This window comes from Lepus europaeus, chromosome 21 (assembly GCF_033115175.1).
Source record: "Lepus europaeus isolate LE1 chromosome 21, mLepTim1.pri, whole genome shotgun sequence".
Classification (NCBI taxonomy): domain Eukaryota; kingdom Metazoa; phylum Chordata; class Mammalia; order Lagomorpha; family Leporidae; genus Lepus; species Lepus europaeus.
Window position 1 is genome coordinate 17,292,793 of NC_084847.1, and position 16,303 is coordinate 17,309,095.

The following is a 16,303-nucleotide window of genomic DNA, read 5'->3' on the forward strand; positions in this document are numbered from 1 at the left end:
AGTGATGATGTTGAAGATAAAGCCTTTGGTGGCAGACCATCTACATCAATTTGAGAGGAAAAAAAAATAATCTTGTTCCTGCCCTAATTGAATAGGGCAGACAGTTCGCAAAAGTAATAGCCAATAGATCAATGTATATCAAAACTGTGCCCAGATCAGTGGCAGACAACAGAAGAGCTTTCAATGAAAGTTTTCAACAAGCAGGATCAAGATCCTGAAGCAGTTCTTTAAGAATTGTGACAGGAGGGACTGGCATTGTGGTGTAGTGGATAAAGCTGCCACCTGCTACACCAGCATCCCATGAAGGCACCAGTTCATGTCCCAGCTCCTCCACATCTGATCCAGCTTCCTGCTAATGGCCTGGGAAAGCAGTGGGGGATGGCCTGAGTGTTTGGGCCACTGCCACCCACGTGGGAGACCCCAGTGAAGCTCCTGCCTCCTGATTTAGCCTAGCCCAGCCTGGGCCATTGCTGCTGTCTTGAGTGAACCAGTGGATAGAAGAGCTCTCTGAGTGTCTCTTTCCCTCTCCCTAACTCTGTCTTTCAAAAAAAAAAAAAAAGTATTTAAAAAAAGAATTGTTGCATGAGATTAAACATTTACAGCATGATCCTGAAGACAAAGCACAATCCAAGTAATGTCTACCAAGAGGCAGAAGTGGTCCAGTCAAAGCAATTACATACTGGTCCAAAGCAAAGGTCATAGCAGTAGCTTTTGGGGATGTTCAGAAATTTTGTTGTCGTTTTGTAGGGCCAAAGGAAAAACCATCTACCTATTAGGAGAGTAGTTTGAAAAAGCCAAAGCTTTAGCAGAAAACTGCCTAGGGAATCTTCACCAGAAAGTCCTCAACCACAGCAATGCCCCTGCTCATTCCTCTCATCTTGTGAGAGTTAGAGGGGAATAATTAGGCAGCCACTTTTGAGTCCTGATTTAGCTCCTTCTGACTTCTTTTTGTTTCCTACTCTTAATCTTTAAAGGCACCTGTTTTTCTTCAGTTAGTAATGGAAAAAAAAAAAAAAAGACTGCACTGACAGATTACCAGGAACCTCAGTTCTTTAGGGATGGACTAAATGGCTGACATCATTGCTTACAAAAAGATCTCAATCTTTATGGAACCTATGTTGAATAATACTTTACATTATTTTTTTTAATCTTTTAATTCCACTTTTCCACAAACATTTTGAACACCCCTCATATTAGCATAAACCCTAGTTTAGTAACACAAACTTAACTTTTGGGCCAAGCACTTACCTTTCTTGGATATTTGTAAGGTGCAGTTGATTTTTTAACATGATCCTGAAGCTCAAGAGTTAATTCCTCTAGATTGGAGGATTTAAAGGGTGCTGATAAGACAACAAAAGCTTTCACCACCTGCAATAGGAAAGTCAATTTATGTTACTGTGTTTGTTTTTCAGACACACGAAGGGTTTTGGAACCAATGCGGAACACAGGTACTAACTACTTATTAATAGCTTGAATGATGACTTGCAAATACCAGACATCACCTAGGAATGAAGCTCGGATATAATGATAAAGTGAGATTTGTGAGATCTAATAGAGATGAATGTCATGTGAGTGTAAGGAGTGCAGTTCGTACAGCTAACTGCCATGTTCTATTTTAATGTCATGCATGTATTTACCATTGCAGTCATACTGGTCCTATTTATTATACAGGAAAGGCAGTCCTGAATTTATAGATGGTCACTTACTCTGTCAAATCCTCATTGCTGGAAGCATACCATTGAGGAATAATGGAGACTCTAGAGTATAGGATTTGAAGGGCATTTTGGGAGGCCTAATCTGGGAAGGATACTATATCAGGAAAGACTGCCTTATCTCTAAGAGGCCTTTCTTGCCTTGTATTTTTAAAAAATAATTTTTGCATTTATATACGGGGACCACATTTCATGTATTACATATATACACATTTAGGAGCATCATGGCCTTGTTTTTGTTTCTCTCTGTAATGGTGTTTAAAACTCAGCAGTTACCTAGTGTTTGAGATGACTAAGCTTATTATTATTCGTACATCAATTCCAGTTGGTGCTTACTTCAGCTGATCAGCTTCGATCAATTATATTAAGAGAATGAGAATATGATAGCAAGAGGAAAATACTTTGGAGAATGGAATAGATCAAGACTTGAGAGTGTATAAGAGGTGATAGTATGGTATCTGTAGTGTCACTGCAGTGGCTTACTGGTCTGTGAGAGGGAGATACAGAAAGAAATGTGTGAAAGGAGGATTTTAGATGTGCTGTTTTGACATCTTGCCACTTGCTGAGTCTGTAGGAAACTTTCATGGGGAAAGAAAGTCTGGCCAGTGGGCATACCGTTCCTCGGATCATGTTGGCTGGAGATGTGATCTAAGATAGCCAAAGGAGATCCTAAGGTTTGTGTGAAATGATTGGAAAGAAAGCGTGCTGTTTTCCTAGAGGGGCGGGGAAGGTTGTCAAGCTGTGTAAGTCTGGAATTGGTTGCTGTCAAGTAGAAAGAACAGGCTCAAATGGAGCCAACATAAGAAATAGCAGAGTAAAAAAGGAGAACCTAACTCTTGCCAACTTCACATGAACTCTTGAATGTAAATGTTCCTGAATACCTCTTACTAATATGAACAAAAAAATTTTTTTTCTTTTGAATTAAATAAGTTGGTGGTTGAATTTTTGTCACTCACCACTGAAAAATCCTAGTATACCTCTTAAGGGACAGAATTCATTTGCTAAGTTGATTGTATAGGATACATTTTTTTTTTTTTGCCATTTCTGTGCCTCATTAATGAGAATTAAATGATTAATCTTGATGTGATCTTGAACATGGTTAAATGGATAGAACTTAAAAATATGCAATTGCTGCTTTAATCAGTGGCATTCACGCTACCTCTCCGCGGATTGGATCTGGACTACTGACAACAGCCGATTCAACAACTGCTGGGTGCTCGATGAGTGCACTCTCCACCTCAAATGGCCCGATACGGTACCTGAACAGGAAAAGAAAGCTTTGAGCACTGTACCCCCAAGGAGGAGATCCCCTTCTCTGACAACTTGTTCCGTTCTTTTTTTTTTTTTTTTTTTTGACAGGCAGAGTGGATAGTGAGAGAGAGAGACAGAGAGAAAGGTCTTCCTTTTGCCGTTGGTTCACCCTCCAATGGCCGCCGCGGCTGGCGCTGCGACCTGCGCATCGCGCTGATCCGATGGCAGGAGCCAGGTGCTTATCCTGGTCTCCCATGGGGTGCAGGGCCCAAGCACTTGGGCCATCCTCCACTGCACTCCCTGGCCACAGCAGAGAGCTGGCCTGGAAGAGGGGCAACCGGGACAGGATCGGTGCCCCGACCGGGACTAGAACCCGGTGTGCCAGCACCGCAAGGCGGAGGATTAGCCTAGTGAGCCGCGGCGCTGGCAACTTGTTCCGTTCTAAGAGTGGCAGATGCACAAACCCAGAGGATATGATGACATCATCTGCTCTGCCGACAAACCAGAAATACCCATCAGTGTCCATTACTCCTCTGTCTCCAGTGACATAAAAGTCTCCTCTTATTGTGGCAGCAGTCTTCTCTGGATTGTCCTAGTAATCAGAGATGATATTTGGGGATTAGTTTGGATACAACAGAGATAGGGGTATGATACCCATTAAGTGACTAGTGCATTACACATTGTACTTCTAAAGAAAAATAAGTTTTTTTTCAAAAAAGATAATTCCTCCTACAAAATACAAAAGGTCTAAAAGGGTATAATAAAAAGTAAACCCTTCTTCTGCCTCTAATGCCCCCAATCCTCCCAGGCCTCAGCCTTTCCAGTTTTCCTTGTGAGGACACGTGCCGAACCTGTTTTCTTAGACATGGACTGTCATCTTTGCAGTACTCTTAGGTGGTACTCTCCCCATTTTACAGCTGAGTAAATAGACTTGGAATTTGTTACTTGCCCAGGGTTATATAGCAGGATATGGTGGAAATGAAATTTGAAACTCGTGTCTGTATTCAAGTGTGACTAGCACTACCCACATGCTCATACCACATATTCAGAAAAGAAACAGAAGGGCCGTATAGACTTGACTCTGAGGGCAATTTCCCCCTCCTTGCCAGGTGGTAGGACACTGCCATTTTCATCTATAATCTAGAATGAAAGAAACAGTTTGGGTTATTAAAATGTTCTTTACACAAAATGGGAATGGATTATAAATAGTTGTGTAATAAGTAGCAGAAAACTGTAAAACCTTCACCTTCTTTTGTGGGCCAGTGAGATATTTTCTCAACCCACCTGGACATCATAGGGCAGCACTCCTTTCCCCATTGATCCTGGTTTAATTTCTTGTCCCTTCTGATTGGCACAAATTATTCCCTGTTGAGAAGACATGTTTTAGATATACGTGTGTAAAAATTCATTTTCTGTAGATATTTATATTATGACAGTGAGACTTAAGATTCAGTTCTGGATCATTTTCCCTATGTGCAGCTCATCTTCTGAAATGTTGTTTTAGGCCACTAGTTTTTTTGTTGTTGGTGGTTTTGTTGTGTGTGTGTGTGTGTGTGTTTTTTTTTTTTTTTTACATTTTAGGCTTTTATTCAGTGAGATAAATCATAGGAGAGTGAGAGCTTTATCTAAGAGAGAGAGGTAAATCTGGGTTCATACTGAGCACCAGGAACCAGCCACATGGAGGAGCATCTATGCCAGGAAGCCTAGGGCGGGTGGCCCGAAGGCCACGTGCCCTGGAGGCGCAGGGCTACAGCCAGCCCTCTCCCAGCAAGAAGCCAGGGCCAAGAAGAGAAGGGCGGGACACACCATGTCCCAGGCTTTTAACCCACTTCCAAGGGGGAGTGGTTAATTAACCTGATTGGGTGGTAGGCACCCAGGTGTGGCCAGGTAGGGGCATGAGGTCACACAGGGGCGGCCACTAGTTCTTAACTTCGGATGTATATCACAATCACCGGGAGTTTCTGATTTAGTGGGAGTAGGATGGGGGTCTAGGAATTCGCATATCTTTTAAAAAATATTTATTTAGTTATTTTTAAAGTCAGAGTTAGAAGGAGGCACAGAGAGAGAAAGATTTTCTATCTGCTGGTTCACTCCCCAGATGGCCACAATGGTCAGTGCTGGGTCAGGCCAAAGCCAGGAGCATCCTCCAGATCTCCCATGTAGGTGACAGGGGCCCAAACTCTTGGGCCATCTTCTGCTGCTTTTCTCAGGCCAGCAGCAGGGAGCTGGATCAGAAATGGAGCAGCCGGTACTCAAACCAGCACCCATATGGGATGCCAGTGTCATGGGCAGTGGCTTTCCTCACTATGCTACAATGCCAGCCCCAGGAATGTGCATTTCTATCAAAACTCCAGATGATGCTGATTCTGCTGGTTTGAGGACCACACTTTTGAAAACCACTTTAGACTCCATTAAGCACATATTGGAATAGATTCCCCATGGAGGCACTCAGGGGCATCCTTTCCAGCACAGTTATGAACTTCACCAACCCCTAAGACCCCTGAAATTTCTCCTTAATGGAGAGGGGGCAGAAAGACTGTGTGAAATAATCACAGCCTTCAGCCAAACCCAACTGAGCAAGTCACAAGTTTTGCTAACAACTGACAAGGTAAGGTATTCTGGGAAACTAGAGCATGATTAGGGCACTTTAAGAGCTCAGTTGACAGTCACGGGGCTGAACAGCTCCTAGTATGTCCAACGTTGCTCTTGAAATAATACCACTTCTGTCTGTCCGTAGCCCTCGTACAGCTCCAGCCCAGTTTGTGCCTTCCACTGTTCCAGCACCTCTGGATTGAGTGGCTCTCCTCCGGTCAAGCAGTGCCGTAAATTCTTGAATTTATATCTGGAGAGAGAAAGTTGCATTTGGTCTTTGGGGAAAAAAACCCCCGAGTAGCATTAACTGCAAGATAATCAGGACATTCAAGCAAGAAGCCAAGGAACTAGGAGAGGCAAGTCTTAGGAAATTTCATTCAGTGAATATTTGTTGGACCCTTAACTATGTTGCCAGACATTGTTCTAGGAATGTAGGCATATTAGTGATTGAAACAATGATTTCAGAAGGAGCTTAAATCTTAGCAGGTGGAGAATTTAGCTGTTAAGGAAAAAGGTGGAAAAAAATATTAATGGTATTTTTATGTATTATTAAGTATTTATTAGACAAATGATACAACTGAGCAGGTGCTGTGTTGAGACAGTTTCAGGAGAGCTCTTAGCATCCTCTCAACCTCTGTTTTACAGATAAGGAAATAACTTTCCATTACTACTCATTGGTCTGGTGTCACCATGCCTCTGAGGTGGTGGTTCTTAATCTCCTCCTATGGGTGAAGTTGACTGAGGCTGAGCAAGGGCATCTTGAGTGTCTGAGGTCACACTTTTAGGAAAGAGCAGAGCCTTACATGATTGACTTTGAGCTTGGTCTTTTGTGTGTGTGTGTGTTTGTGTGTGTGTGTGTTTTACAATTTATTTATTATTTATTCAAAAGGCAGAGTTACAGAAAGAGGGATGGAGAAAGGGAGGTCTTCCATTCACTGATTCACTCCCCAGATGGTCACAACAGCTAGGGTTAGGCCAGGAGCCTAGAACTTCCTCCAGATCTCCCTGGGATCCAAATATCTGGGCCATGCTCTGCTGCTTTTCCCCAGCCATTACAAGGGCACTGGATTGGAAGTAAAGTAGCTAGGACGTGAACTGGTACCCATAGAGGATGCCAGCATCTCAGGCAGCAGCCTTACCCCCTACACCACATCAACTCCCTGAGCTTGATCTTTCAACCACTGGCCTTATTGGACTCAGCTGAGAAAGCCTGAGACAGCCCAGTTCTCATACTGTGAAGTTCTAGTGAGTGGGAAGGTGTAGGTAAGACATGAATCATGCGTGTTCAAAGTAATCCATAAAGAGCTCCTGCAATTACCCTTGAAATATGAAGAAGATCACATTTTGAGGGCTACAAGGGAGCTGACACTAAGAGAAGAGATGATTCACATCTGATATATTCTAATCACAGAACTTCCCTCCTGGGCATCCACACTTTGGTGGGGGCAGAGGGTAGACAAGCCTGCACTACTTACATTGTTTCTCTCTTCCTTTCTCTTTCCCCCATGTATACCATTTGAATTAGTTTAATAAATATACATTGCAGCTATTGGATGTTTGGGTAATTTGGATAAATTGAATATAACCCTCATTAGCTTTTCTTCAAAGAAGTATAAATATATTTATTTTATGTTTCTGTTTTGTTTGGGCTGTTTTTAAATTACAGTGTGGTTTTTTTGTTTGTTTGTTTGTTTGGTTTTTTTTTTTTTTTTGACAGGCAGAGTGGACAGTGAGAGAGAGACAGAGAGACAGAAAGGTCTTCCTTTGCCATTGGTTCACCCTCCAATGGCCGCCGCAGCCGGCGCACTGTGGCTGGTGCACCGTGCTGATCCACAGGCAGGAGCCAGGTGCTTCTCCTGGTCTCCCATGGGGTGCAGGGCCCAAGGACTTGGGCCATCCTCCACTGCACTCCCAGGCCATAGCAAAGACCTGGCCTGGAAGAGGGGCAACCGGGACAGAATCCGGTGCCCCGACCGGGACTAGAACCCGGTGTGCTGGTGCTGCTAGGCGGAGGATTAGCCATGGCGCCGGCTCAAATTACAGTGTTTCTAAAAGAGTGGTAGTAGTGGACAAACTTCTTTGAAAGAGACTGTAGGATTTAGGTTGTCCTAGAAAAATGTCCAGTTGCCCCCTGGAATCTATCCCAGTGGTTCTTAAGCTGATGGACAATTTTGTCCCACCTCCCAGAGATACTGGGCAATGTCTAAGGACATCTCTGGTTGTCCCAAATCAGGAGAGATACACTGGCATCTAGGAGGTAAAGGCTAGAGATGCTGCTCAAGTATCCTCTACTCAATGCACTGGACAGCTCCACATAACAGAATTATTCAATCCAAAATGACAATTATGGTGAGATTGGGAAGATCTGCTCTGTGCTGAAAGGGGGAGGTCTGTGAAGCTGAACGATATAGCTTTTGTGTGTGGTTCAAATGGAGATTTCTGCCCAAGTACCTCTTGAGGTCCTTCTGCACAAGCATCCGATACACAGTGGGAGCACTGCACAGAGTAGTGATGGGGTAAGTGGTAAGCGTCTGAATGGGAAAGAAAGACACAGATGTCAAAAGCATTACTTAGGGCCACAACTAATGCATCTTCTCATTCTCTTTCATTAATTTATGCCCATCTCATAATCACTACTGAAACAAGAAAGCAAATATTTATCATTTATTACTATGTGACTGTGTGTTGGGAATTTCCAGTTGTTGGAAAGAAGTGTATATGTTATAGAAACAGACATACACAATCAAATTTAACAAGTAATTGATTCACCTGTGGAGTTTCAGAACAACTCAAGGTATGAACTGGTGCTATGGTTTGAAAAAGATTTGGATGCTGAATTCATACAGTTATTTAAACCCCAAAGTCATAAACTAATGATATTAAGAGGATGGAAACTAAATCCAATTATGGTGTTTAGGAGTGGGGCCTGGTGAGAGGACCTTAGGCCACTGGGGGCGAGCCCTCAGAAAGCTGTTCTTATGAGAGGTTTAGTTATGAAAACCTGAGTTGGGCCCAGCTGCTTGTTCTGCTTCCTGGCTCACTCTGTGATGGTTCCTCTGCACATGCTTCCTCTTTGCCATACCTCAGCCTCATCAGATACCAAACCAGTAGAGCCTGCCTGATCTTGGACTATGAACATCCAAAACCGTGATCCAAAATAAACTTCCTTAGTAAGCAGCGTAAGTGTTTTGAAAGCTGACAATTTTTTATTTTACTTCAGGGCTACAAGTTGCCTTCCATAGTGGAATTTTATAACCTCTGCCTGTACAGGAGTACTCTAAAAGTTCATAGAAAATGAAATGAAAAGATAGTTTATTATGGTACACATAAATTTTGAACTCCACATCTAATTTTTTTTCATAATAAACATTTTCTGTGAACATTTTAGAGACTCCTCATATACTCATATATTCATATATAGCACTTACTCTGAATGTATAAAATAGCCTACTGGGCCCTTCTCAGCATAATTCCTGTAAAAGGATATGTCCTTTTGTGTGGATGGATAAAGGCAGACATATGCATTTTTCAAGGCCTTTTTTAAAAAAAAATATTTCTTTTTATTTTATTTGAAAGGCAGAGTTAGAGAGAAAGGGTGAATGAGACAGAGAGAGAGAGGTCTTCCATCTGCTGGTTCACTCCCTAAATAGCCACATCAACCAGAGCTGGGTCAGGCTGTAGCCCGGAGTCAGGAGATTCTTCCAGGTCTCCCACGTGGGTACAAGGACCCAAGCATGTGGGCCATCTTCCACTGCTTTCCCAGGTGCATTCGTAGGGAGCTGGATTGGAAATGGAGCAGCCAGTTCTAGAACCAGCACCCATAAGGGATGCCCGCATTGCATGCGGCAGCTTGACCAACTATACCACAACATTGGCCTTTTCTTAGTGGCTTAAATTTTTGGGAACTCAATTAAACCTCCAATTCCTTAAATCATGTAATGGTGTAGGCATTTTAAATCTAGAGAAATACTAATGTTTTAGAGGTCCTCTTTCTAGAGGAACAAGTTCCACCATGTCATTTAACATATTGACAATGTGTATGAAATGTAAGCATTTGAGAGAGGACTCTCAAGATGTGTGTATAGGCTATCTTGATTGTCATAGAATAACTTTATCTATAAATGAACACCTCTACTGTGTACACTTGGTTCCTAGATTCTAATTGCTTTTTTTCTAAGTGTAATGTATTTATTTAAGAATAGAATAAATTTATGAAGGCTTTTGTAGCATTTAAAATTAAATTTGATAGCACTTAAAAATTTCTGCTTTGTAGCCGGCGCTGTGGCTCAATAGGCTAATCCTCCGCCTTGCGGCGCCGGCACACCGGGTTCTAGTCCCGGTTGGGGCACCGGATTCTGTCCTGGTTGCCCCTCTTCCAGGCCAGCTCTCTGCTGTGGCCAGGGAGTGCAGTGGAGGATGGCCCAGGTGCCTGGGCCCTGCACCCCATGGGAGACCAGGAGAAGCACCTGGTTCCTGCCATCGGATCAGCGCGGTGCACCGGCCGCAGCGCGCCAACCGCGGCGGCCATTGGAGGGTGAACCAACGGCAAAGGAAGACCTTTCTCTCTGTCTCTCTCTCTCACTGTCCACTCTGCCTGTCAAAAAAAAAAAAAAAAAAAAGAAACTGTAGAGTTAACTTATCTTCTTCATTGCACTTTGCACACTTCAGGTAGAGGTCCCAAATCTTATGATACCCTGCATTTCTGTTAAGACCCTCAAACTGCCTTCTCAAATCGGTTAGCAAAATAATTTGGTGAACAGCTTCTGTTCACACACAGGTGTGGTAGGTATATAATAATACTTATATAATTAAACTGAATTGATTTTTCTTGGTTGAAACATAGTTGTACTGATCACATTTTTCTATAGGCTAAATCCATCTGATATCCTAGTCTAGTCGTCTTTGGCCAAGAAGGCAAATGCCTGGTTTCCAAAAGAGTGCTGTGTTCTGAGAATTAAGAAAGTGAGAAACACAGGGTGAGAGGATAATAGAAGTAGCTACTCTGGGAGAAAGGCCACCGCACCCTTAATCTCCACTCAGGAATTCAGATTTACCAGCTATTATCTTTGTTTCACTGAATCAGAAATGAAAGATTTGTTTAGACCGGAGAATTCTAATCTATTATTTAGAACCAGGGTACAGATTAGAGTAGTCACAGCCACAGATTCAGTGACACTAGCAAATTCTCAGCAATTTGAAGCAGTAATCTGGATTTCATGCCTGTATTGTGAATGTTCCCCCAAGACTCTGTTAAATATTTTCAAAAGCCAGGTAGACTTTGCTTCTTTAAAAGAATGATTTCAAGAAGCCTTGCCTGCTTAAGAGATTATGTCTCTGTGGCCTCTGGGAGATGTGGAGGAGCTGTAAAGGCAAATGTAGCTGAAGGTCATGACTTACATCTAGGAAAGTATCAGTGTCAAACTGGGCCATCCGATGCACAAAAACACAGGCCCCCTGAAGCCAAGAAGAAAACACGCTGCCAATGGCGGCCTTGATCCAGCCAGTGTCAGACATGTTCCATATGATATCTGAGGACTTCAAATCCAGCCAGTATCTAAACAGACAAAAATAAAAAATAAATTTGAAAGCATTTGGAAAGCAAGCAAACTTGCCCTAGAACCTTGTTGGTGGTCTGAGAGTGAAGTGGGAGGCTGGGTTTAGCACAGTTTTCTGAGTTTGCCTATTGAGGTAATGACTATTTATTGACCAGATATTATGTGTCAGGCATTGCTCTACAATAGTGATCAAAGGAGAGCAGAACTCTCATTTTATGGAAATGGATAATAATTATACAATAAAGTGAGTTAAGAATATAAATAAATATTGTCATATCAGATAATGATAAATTCAATGCAGAAAATAAAACAGGGTATTATGAGAGTTTCACATTAATCTTTCTTGGAGTAAGGCCTTTCTGGGTGGGTAGATTTGCCTGAAATAAGGAGAAGGAGCCAGACATAGTATCATGGGATTGAATCAGTATTTATTACTAAATTCTTGCTTAATTGGTTGGTTAGATGGTGCCATTTACTGAGCTAGGGGTGAGGCAGGGACAGCAAGAGTTCTGTTTTATAGATGTGATTTTGAAGATAGCTTATTGCCATTCAAGAAGAGGTGTCAGTTAGGCAGTTTGATATGCATGTTAGCAACTCAAACACAATTTACTGAAAGCAGGATCCTCTCCCTACCTTCCGCAAAGGGTGTATCCAATGCCAAGACTGCTTTGAGAGTGCTGTGCCATCTTGGGAGAGCCTGTGGTCCCACTGGTGAAATAAATGGCCATTGGTTCTTGACTTCCTGTCTCTACACAGCTATGCTCTTCAGAGGCAGACCTGCAAAACATGGACCCCAAGATGGTGGCAAAAATTGGCAGAGTAGTATTGACGCTGATATTTCTTTTACTCTACTACTTGGCCATCTTGTTAACCAGAAGAGAGTTAATGGAACTGAACCTGATCCAAAGCTTCCCTTGAGGAACTCCTCTATCTTGGAGGGACTTTGAAGATCAGTACAAAGATTTAACGACTCAAATAAATATTCCTCTTCTTTTCTTAGCTTCATCTTCCTATAAGCCAATTAAATACCCAAAATAGCTTTCCAAATAGGTAACCAATGAAGCTGCATTTCCTTTATTTAAACATCATTTCCTAAGTGATTTTTTAAAAAGATGTATTTATTTATTTGAAAGACAGAGTTAGAGAGGGGAGCGGGAATCTTCTACCCACTGGCTTATTTCCCAAATGACTACAATGGCTGGGGCTGGGCCAGACAAAAACCAGGAGTCTGGAACCCCATCTGGATCTCTTATACGGGTGGCAGGGGCCCATGTACTTGGGCCTTTTCTGCTGCTTTCTCAGGCTCATTAACAGGGAGCTGGATAGGAAGCAGAGCAGCAAGAACTTGAACTGGCACTCATATGGGATACTGGCATTGAGCTGCACCACAATGCCAGACCCCCTAAATGATTTTTAATTTTTTTTTTTTAGTTTTAAAAAATCTGTGAATTTTTAAAAATAAATATTGCATCTTTGTAAATTAATATTTCAGAATCTTTTATACTTAAAGGAAGATCCTTTGGCTTTTGAATCAAACTGTTACTTAGCTTTTGTTCAGTATCTTCAGCATGTTTGAAACATGTCTGAAACCACCCTAACCGTCATACTGAGAATGGCATGATGGAAAGATGAATGAATTTGGGTCCATGTTAACTTCATCAAACACTGAATCAGTCAGCCCTCCCTCAGTTCATCTTACCTTTGTGCTTCTTATCTGTGAGATAATAAAATTCTTTGTATTGTTCCAGTCACTTCTTGGGTTACTAAAACCAAAAGTATTCTAACTGGTAGCAATCTCTATAAGATTGTTTGTGTGTAGATAGTACCAACAGTTCCTTTGATATACTTTTGTACCAGTACATATGCCATTCCCTCATTTTGAAGGGTGGACCATGTATCCTCTCCTTGCATCTGGACTAGCCTTGTGACTTGCTTTGATGACTACAATATAGCCAAAATTCTGGGATTTCTCAGCCCAGGCCTCAAGAGACTTCATAGCCTTCCCTTTCCCTGGGATAGATGTGGGGCAACACCACAACCATAGTTCAAACTGCCCTGCTGGAAGAGGAGGCCATGTGCCGCACAGTGGAGGAGCCTGAACTGACAGGCAGTAGATGAACTCTCCATGGGTGCTCCAGTCCTAGTAAATACCAGCTGCCCTGCTGAGCCCTGTGTGCTTTTCTGACCTGAAGGACCGTGAGCAAAGTGATTGCTGCTTTGCATCACTAAGTTTGGGGATGCCTTGTTACTCAGTGATATATAACTGATCTAATATCTAAGAATTTTTGAGACTCTTGTATCATATTCTTAAATTCCCTGGTTGAAGGAAATAGGGACAAGGATGTCATTTTAATTAATCTTGATAATAAATTCATAAGATTGCCATTGAAACTGTAAGCCAAAGAGGATTACTATATACATATACTATATTGTCAAAAATAATTTCATGAAATATTAACATGGCTTCCTTGGTAGCTTAATTTCTTCCCTCAAAATAGAAAAATAATATTCAGTTGCATTGATATAAATATATGATGAAGTCACAACGTTTGACTAGAAAGAGGAGGGTTTCCTCACAGTATCTAAAACACTGGTGATGGTGGGAAGGCGGTAAACTCAACACAAATGGAAAATGCTTGATATTAGGGTTTCTTTGTTTTTGTTTTTAACTAAAAAAAAAAAAAATACAATCTGTGAGTGCCAGGGAGATATTCAAGCAGTGATTCTATTGACTGACGTCATTTGCCCTGGACATCTGAGTTCTGAGTTCTCTTTTCAGATTTTTGGAGTTGACTGTATATTGATGACTTCCAGATTTGTATCTACCTCCATAAGTCTAAGGCTCATATTTACCCCTGATATAATTTGAGTTTTCACACACCTTTTGAACTCAGTATGTCCAACTCTGAACTCATTGTCTTAACCTCCTGTGCTAGCTCTTCCTTCAGCTTATTAGTTAAGTCACCATCCACCCAACCACCCATATGAAAAAGCAGGTCAGCCTTAATGTCTTCTTCCTTCAACTTCCATGTCCCATCAGTCTCTCCAAGTCCTGCTGGTTCTTTAGTTTGCCCCCTTTCCTCCATCGTATTCACCAGAGCTCAGATTTAGATCTGCATAGTCTCTACCCTAGATTAGGCTCCACGATGGTGTCTCGGTCCAATTTGATCCTCCTCAAATTCATCCTTTATACAGTTGCCAGAGGAATCTGTTTAAAATCCAAAATCAGCCTTGATCATTTGCTTATTAAAAGCCATCAATGGTTCACATGTTTTTAATATTTAGCATGGCATTTGAAATATTTCACAGTCTGGCCTCTTCTTCTTCCAACCTTCACTCAGACTCATATTTAGTTATACAGCTACCCAGAAGGGCTTTAGTCCATTCCTTGCACACCTTAGTGTATTTTATTTTTGTGTGGGTTGGTTTTGTTCTCTTTTGTTTTTACTCATGCTGTTCCTGCGCCTAGAACACTATATTGATTCCCTCAAGATCAGAACACAAGATTATTAGCTCATAGAACTAGGACAGAAAAAGAAAAGATTGATCCAGCCTATAATTTTGCACTTTATCCCATCGTGAATAGTCTAGAAAGTTGTTCATGGTCTTGTATCCTTGGGAGCAGAAGGGTGCAAGGCCATGTAATTAACTCCTTAAAAGGAAAATGGACTCTAACTATGTAACATTAGGCCTCATTATTGCTTTGTGTGGTTTTCTGAAACACAATGATCCCTTCCTTAGCTTTTAGAGAAACAAAAAATCCATGGCTTTTTTGAAATTATAACACTCCAGAATTGTTTGAAGTGGAGGTTCCCTCCAACTTGAAAACCTCCCCCAAAAATGTACACATTTCAATTTGAAATCCATGAGAGTTTGCAGTCCTTTTTAATCTGTTAATTTTAAGACCTCTTGGAGACTCAATAGAATGTTGCAGAGTTGTTCAGGACAGGAGTCTCTGAAGTGAGGCCAGGCTGTGGCATAGCAGGTAAAGCCGCCACCTGCAGTGCCGGTATTCTATGTGGGTGCCAATTTGAATCCAGGCTGCTCTACTTCTGATCCTGCTATTTGCTGTCGCCTAGGGGGGCAGTGGAGGATGCCCCAAGTACTTGAGCCCCTGTACCTGCGTGGGAGACCCGGAGGCAGCTACTGGCTCCTGGTTTCACATCAGCCCAGTTCTGGCAATTGCGGCCATTTGGGGAGTGAACCAGTGGGTGGAGGACTTCTCTCTCTCTTTCTCTCTCTCTCTGCCTCTCTGTAACTCTGCCTTTCAAATAAAAATCTTTTTTTTTTAAAGGGGTGTCTGAAGTGGGGGTGCTTGTTGCTCAGGGAATGTGCAGGGCAGCACTTACAAGGAAGAAAATAAAGGAGCTTCGTTTATTTGTATCTTTTCACTCATTTTCTAAAGTTTTCATTTCTGGTATTTGTATAATTCACAGAAGTATGTGTACACCATTTATAAACACATACATACATACATACATAGATGTGTTAGAGAGTGTGTTAAAAATATTTTACTGGTGGAGATGCATATTTGATTAATCAGAATACCACTACCTTCGGAATGACGACACTGCTGAATGACTTTGTTAAGTTGAATTTGGTAATAGCAGTGATAATTACTGTAATATTTATGGAGTAATTACTTTGTGCCAGACATTATGCTAAGCATTCTATACTTTATCATACTTGATTCTTCTACAACCCCATGAAGTAGATACTATTTTTATCCCCATTTTATGGGTAGAATACAGAGTTTCAAAAATTTACTTGATTTTCCCAAGGTTACACAGCTTATAAAAGACACAAACAGGATTCACTAATGTGGCCCTTGGGAGAGAATTCAAAAATTGACCAATTGAATTTTGTTTACGTTAATTAGTGGGATAAAATTTCATCCTTACAATGGAAACTGCCCTGTTATTCAAAGGGTTTATATACCTTCCCTTTCTATAAACCTCTCTGGAAGGATTTTTTTTTTTTTAAAGATAGAAGTTATTTAACACCTCTTTGAAAAATAATGCCATTAATTAACATTTTATTCACTTTTTAACAGCTCAGGAAGCATTTTCTCATATATTGGCTTATTTTACCCTCAAAACAACACGAGATCCATACAGTATAAATAACTCTATTTCTTCTATAAAAACTGAGTTAAATGATCTGTTTTGTTCATTCATTTATTCGGTAAATATT

At 41.5% G+C, this 16,303-nt stretch overlaps 1 protein-coding gene across 1 annotated transcript in view; it reads right to left on the reverse strand.

Annotated features, from left to right (window-relative positions):
- ACSM4 (acyl-CoA synthetase medium chain family member 4) overlaps positions 1-16,303 on the reverse strand; it is a 29,901-nt gene that overhangs the window by 2,206 nt on the left and 11,392 nt on the right. Inside the window, exons 5-13 of the mRNA XM_062180050.1 lie at positions 11,744-11,887; positions 10,953-11,109; positions 8,007-8,086; positions 5,682-5,805; positions 4,248-4,328; positions 4,002-4,103; positions 3,428-3,555; positions 2,872-2,971; positions 1,249-1,368 (exon numbers count right to left, since the gene is read on the reverse strand). Of these exons, the coding sequence (XP_062036034.1) occupies positions 1,249-1,368; positions 2,872-2,971; positions 3,428-3,555; positions 4,002-4,103; positions 4,248-4,328; positions 5,682-5,805; positions 8,007-8,086; positions 10,953-11,109; positions 11,744-11,887 (1,036 nt within the window). The remainder of the gene's footprint in view (positions 1-1,248; positions 1,369-2,871; positions 2,972-3,427; positions 3,556-4,001; positions 4,104-4,247; positions 4,329-5,681; positions 5,806-8,006; positions 8,087-10,952; positions 11,110-11,743; positions 11,888-16,303) is intronic.